The sequence below is a fragment of the Malus domestica genome, chromosome 15, assembly GCF_042453785.1.
Source record: "Malus domestica chromosome 15, GDT2T_hap1".
NCBI classification, from domain to species: domain Eukaryota; kingdom Viridiplantae; phylum Streptophyta; class Magnoliopsida; order Rosales; family Rosaceae; genus Malus; species Malus domestica.
The window spans coordinates 10326052-10332537 of NC_091675.1; the positions used below are offsets into that span (position 1 = coordinate 10326052).

Consider the following 6486-nt stretch of genomic DNA (forward strand, 5'->3'; position numbering starts at 1 on the left):
ACATAATCAAACTACTCGTAAAATTTCGTAGATACATTGAGTTAATTTCAAGCTCTTTCAAATTTTAATTATTTGCTTTAAGAATGTATTGGCTCTTTTAAAAATGTGAAATAGAATTGTAGAATGGGAAGCATCATATGATGCTTCACGTAAGAACATGGTAGGCTTTTGACCAAATAAAAGAGCATGGTAGGCGATCTTAGTTTGCGGTAAGCACATAGCGAGAGTAAGGGGGATATCTCATTGAATATTCAGGTGTCAGCTTATGATACAGGCAACAAGATTCTGCTACTTTTGAGCAAAGATTCACGGGACGAATTGCATCTTCAAGGCCAGTTGTCCTTAATTTATTTGGATTTATAATAAAGAAAGAAAGTCCAATGGCCCAATAATACGACAAAAACCGTCCTAATTAGTATCTTAAATTAGAACCTTAAAACTTTTGTGCCAAATTACACTGCCTGACTTTTCCCAGCTCAAGAGAGGATCTAAATCCTTAAATTAGAACCTCAAACTTTTGTGCGAAATTACACTGCCCGACTTTTCCTCGTATCATTATGATCCACCAATCTTGAGATTGAATTTCAACCCCATCTCCACTTCTTTATCTACCAGTTTTATTTATTCTTTTTATTTGTCGAATTGTACTAGAATCTGCGGTATCCACATTTATATAAGGGAGACTTTAGATGCGGTCCCTATTTATGCACAATCTTTGACTGAAACCTTGTTGTTTTTCAATTTTTGATCCAAGTCCCTAAAATTAATTGATAATTTATTTCTATGTACGTTACTATATTTTTTAAATTAAAAATTAAAATTTATAGTTGTTTATAGTAATGAGATTTTAAATAAAAAACCATAATTTGTGGGATTAAAAATATTAAAATATAAATATACTATTGTGTGTGTGTGTGTGTAAACATGGGTACATTCATAAAAAATAACCAAAAAATTATTGTATCAAAACATGGGTACATTCTTCAAAATGGGTACATTTAGCAAAAATAAAAATGGGTACAAATAAATAAAAAAATATGGGTACAATACAAATAAAACTTTAAAAAATATGGGCACAAAAAGAAATTAATATATGGGTACAAATTAAAATTGAAAGGAAAATTGGTACAAATTAAAAAAGGGTTGCAAATTAAAAATGGGTACAAACTAAAAATAAAAATATATGATAAAAAATTTAGCCATAAATATAAATATACTAATTGTAACATTTTTAATATTAAATGAATATATTTAGAAATAATTAATATTTTATTATTGAAATAATTAATGATATTATTAATACAAAGGACCTTGATCAAAAATTGAAAAGTAATAAGGTTTTAATCAATAGAGTAGTAAAAATAAGGATGAAAACCTAATTACTCCTTTATATAAACCGCCTTTTCCCTGTGCTGTATTGTTATCTTGTATAATCGAAACCCCTTCAGTCTCCACACACAAAAATACTGGAGTAGTCTCGATTTATCCAGTTGGTGCATGATGGCTAGTCCTCCTCCAAACCCAGTGCCGATTGCATACCAGGGAGGGGCGGGGGCAGTGCCAGACTGGTTGAACAAGGGGGACAACGCATGGCAAATGATATCTGCCACCCTCGTTGGTCTGCAGAGTGTGCCGGGTCTCGTCATCCTCTACGGCAGTATCGTTAAAAAGAAATGGGCGGTTAACTCAGCCTTCATGGCTCTCTACGCTTTTGCCGCTGTGGTCCTCTGCTGGGTATGCTGGGCCTACAAGATGTCCTTCGGGGAGAAACTCCTCCCGTTCTGGGGCAGAGCTGGCCCGGCTTTGGGCCAGAAGTTCCTCATCAACCGGGCAGCTCTCCCCTCCAGCACCCACAAATTCAGCAACCACACTGTCGAAACCGCTGAGGTCGAGCCGTTGTATCCGATGGCTACGATGGTGTGGTTTCAGTGTGTGTTTGCGGCCATCACACTGATTCTGCTGGCGGGGTCGGTGCTTGGGAGGATGAACTTCAAGGCGTGGATGATGTTCGTGCCTCTGTGGCTGACGTTTTCGTACACGGTGGGTGCTTTCAGCTTGTGGGGTGGCGGATTTTTGTTCCAATGGGGTGTCATGGACTACTCCGGGGGTTACGTCATTCATCTTTCTTCCGGGATTGCCGGCTTCACCACTGCGTACTGGGTACGTTAATTTGACCCTGTAAAAACCAAATTTCCACAACTTACTAATTTCTTCCCATTTAGTCAAAGTCTAGTTGTCCTTTATTTAAATTAATTATTTGTCCATTAATCCTTTCTCATGTTAGGAAATAGGAATGAGGGATCTTTTTCGAATTTTGTTTCCGAGGATCAAGGAATCTTTTAATAGTGTCCATTTGTCGTAAATTGTGCAGTCAATTTTTATCAAATACTATTTGTATTCAATTTTAAATATAAAATTTAAAATAATTTTCGATCGCACAATATATGATGAATAGACATGATTGAAAATCTTCGGAATCCTCACAAAGAGGATCCTCATTCAGGAAATAGTGGCTCTCCTTTAACTTGTTTTCTTATTTTAATTTTAACTAATGCTAGGGAAACTAAAAATTTTAAACTAAATTTGCAAATCAAATAATGTAATTGTTGATGATTAAACTATTACTTAAGTATTGATTAATGTGCTTATTTTCTATTAATAACAAATTATTTAATTTAAAATTTTGATTTAAAATTTTGATATTCTTAACATTACTCCTTAAATTGCATGATTGAGTTGTGACTTAATGTTCATTTCTTTTGGTATCTTCCAAAAATTATTAATTATTTGATTTGACATTCGGTGTAGGTTTTGTTCCACTGGATAGCCATCAATCACACTAGTTATTTGACATATATGCAATTTTATTTTTTTTTTGGAAAAAGACATATATGCAATTATGCACTGTATTCAAATAAGAATTAATTTTAATAATGATAGTTGATATAATCACATTAACATGTTATTTCACATGTTAGACTCCTATATATATGTGGGTCATTCCGTTGAAGGATTCAGCAAATAAATTTATTTGAAGGATTATGGGGCCTAATTTATAATGAATTTTGACAATTCAACTGATGAATACTTGTTTCTTAATTCATTAATCTTTGCAAAAATTCATCAAATTCAAAAATCATTAGGCACTTAAATAGAATAAAACCATTTTTTCCATTACAACAAGTTTATCTTAAGGAAAACTAATAAAAAGGGCTTGAAAACTTTGAATAAAGGGTAAAGTGAATAGTACCAGGATTGACTTTTTAGTGTAAAAATGTGGTTTTTCGTTAAAGTGAACAGTACCAGGTGTTTTTCGTTAAAGTTCCCTAATGGCCATCAGATATACAGACTGTTTCAAGAAAATGGGCCGGGTCAAACTCTCTAGATTCAATTACAAGGTTTTCTAGCTATGTTCATGTAACCATGGAAAAAAAAAAAGAATTAATGAGTATATGTTCAAAACTCCATACAAATTGTTCTTTTTCTGCTTAAAAAACAATTGTTTATATGGATGGTCTAACGTGTTGGAATGACAAAATTGATTTGACTAAGCTTAAAGAATGAAGGCCAGATCATGCTGCGTTAATTTGAAGTTGTAGCCGCATGCTTTGTGCTTGGATGTTAGTATTTGAATCTTAATTAGGGTTTAGATTAAAAATTACTTAACCCTGCTGGACCGTGGACATGGACATCAAAATATTAAAAACAAATCTAATTGCAAATAAACAAAAAGAAAAGATTTCTATATGAATTAGTATTAAATGTCGTAGTTGCAAGCCTTGTGCTTGGATGTTGCGTGCTAATTTTGAATCTTAAATAGGGTTTAGATTAATAACAACTTAATAAGGGTGGATCCTGGACGTGGACAGAAATTTTTTATATTTATGAGTGTAATATAGTATTGTGAGATGTGGACGGACATGTAAGTTTGTATTGTAAGAGTTGACAATATAAGGTTGTATTGTATGAATTGACATGCAGGTAGGACCAAGAGTGAAGAAGGACAGGGAGAGATTTCCACCAAACAATGTACTGCTGGTGTTGGCAGGAGCCGGGTTGCTGTGGATGGGATGGGCGGGTTTTAACGGCGGAGATCCGTACGCGGCAAACACGGACTCGTCGATGGCCGTCCTCAACACCAACATCTGCGCTGCAACGAGCCTCTTGGTCTGGACTGTGCTTGATGTCATTTTCTTCGACAAGCCCTCCGTCATCGGAGCTGTCCAGGGAATGATCACTGGCCTCGTCTGCATTACTCCTGCGGCAGGTATATACATGTCTTATATAACTAGCGAGGCACCTTAAAAACAAGTTAAGCAAAGTTGACTTTTATTTTTCATCTAATTTCATACAAACATTTCTCTCTCAAAGAAAGTTAATACATAATTTGATGCCTTTAAAATATTTATTTATTATCAAACTATGTATGTCGCAATAGTTGACAACTTGAAACACACTACGTACCTACATCCTTTGTTAAAAAAAATTCTAATTATAGAGCATATGCAGATTAAATATCAATTCATTATATAGGTTTTAAGGAAAAATGAAATTATCAAGTCCAACTCATTCTATTTGGATTATATACGTCACAATTTGTAGACCAACAGTTATGCATATGAACATATACATTTTGCCCTATTGCACATGGCACATATGCCACCAGCACAAATGACGGAAATTGTTGTAAGTCACCGTCATTGGTGTTGAAAAAATTTCCAATTGACGGAAAATTTTAAGTCATTGTGCAATAGTGGTATTAAAAATAACAATATGTGCAACTGTTTCATTTTCAATTACGTTCGTTGTGTGAGTTTATTATTAGCATTTCACATGTATATACAATAAAATTACATAACTTATTAGAAAATTCATTATTTTACAATTTTTTTAAAGTCATTTTTGGACTTTGACCCTGAGATTGAAAAATTTGATCGGTCAGTTGCTAACAATATTTGGCCAGTCTGAAAACGTAATAGGATTGAATGGCGATCATTGTAATTATTTTGCATTATAGTAATATGTATAGAATTGTTTTGGTTGACTTTTCCAACGGTACTTAAACTAAAAATATGATATTTTAATTAAAAGTTTTCTTTGAATTTAATATTTAAACTAAAATATTTCCTATTTATACTTTGCACTTCTATGGGTTTGGAGCTATTTACAAGAGTCCACAATGTAATTAAATCAAAAAATTATTATGTTAGTGTGTGCGGAAAGACAGAAAAAGAAAATCCTGATTATAATGTACAATGTTTTGGTGAGGAACTTCTAAATTCTAATGGATTTAAGTATAGTGATGAAAAAATAAATCACAAAAAGTTAGATGACAGAAGAGTTAGCAATACACCATATGAGCATTGCAAAAGGTATATGAGAGGGATTTGCATATGACTATTTTGAAGGAGTCATTTACAAATTCTTCCTACATGCCTTTGTAATATTCATATAATGCATTTTCTAATTCCTTCTACATAAGTTTTTGTGATTCGTTTCTTCTTCATTTTGCCTAAATGTCTTAGAATTTAGAATTCCCTCACCCCAAGCATACCTTAGGATTGTTATCCCCCTGCATCTATGACCTATATACTCTTTTCTTTTCTTTTTTTATCATAGAGTACTGATAGAAAATTGTCGCGTGTGTATGCTATTGAATTAGGTCTTGTTCAAGGATGGGCCGCAATAGTGATGGGAATTATGTCAGGCAGTGTGCCATGGTTCACAATGATGATCGTAGACAAGAGGTGGAAAATGTTATCCGCAGTTGACGACACCCTCGGCGTAGTTCACACCCACGCTGTGGCCGGCTTTCTTGGCGGCATCTTAACGGGTCTCTTCGCAGAGCCCCAACTGTGTGCACTCTTTTTACCGGTCACAAACTCACGCGGAGGGGTTTACGGAGGAGGCATGCAAATCCTCAAGCAGATTGTAGGAGGGCTGTTTGTCATTGGATGGAACCTTGTGGTCACCTCCATTATTTGCATCGTCTTAAGGTTTATAGTTCCGTTGCGTATGCCGGAGGAACAATTGCTGATCGGGGACGACGCAGTGCATGGGGAAGAGGCGTACGCATTGTGGGGTGACGGTGAGAAGTATGATGCTACTAAGCATGAGCTTTACTCCGATGATACGTCACACCCTCATAACCATCCATCAAGTGGTGCCACTCAGGCGGTCTAGCTTTCTTATTGCATGTGGTACATTATACTAGTGAACAGTGTGTTGAGTTTCTACTCATGTATCCGTGATTTGAAACTTTCTCATCTCTTAAATTATTGTAATAGTTTCGAACTTTTCCTTATGTATATCTTCTCTCTTTTTTAGGGAATTGCAATTATGTTTCACAACTTATCACCCCTTGTACAATGGTACTAATTAAGTACTTGTAAGTACTATAGCCAGTCCCCATGAATTGTTTGTAATTGTATATTGCTTTCTCGATTTGCATTGGCATCACCTATGGTATGGATGTATCTAAATCAA

The 6486-nt window shown here is 34.8% G+C and overlaps 1 protein-coding gene across 1 annotated transcript; it reads left to right on the forward strand.

Moving 5' to 3' along the window:
- The first annotated feature begins 1372 nt into the window (after positions 1-1372).
- Positions 1373-6486, forward strand: LOC103456299 (ammonium transporter 3 member 1-like). Its single transcript, XM_008395994.4, has 3 exons — positions 1373-2160; positions 3982-4267; positions 5663-6486. The coding sequence occupies exons 1-3, from the start codon at positions 1498-1500 to the stop codon at positions 6181-6183; spliced, it is 1470 nt and encodes a 489-aa protein (XP_008394216.3). The 5' UTR covers positions 1373-1497; the 3' UTR covers positions 6184-6486.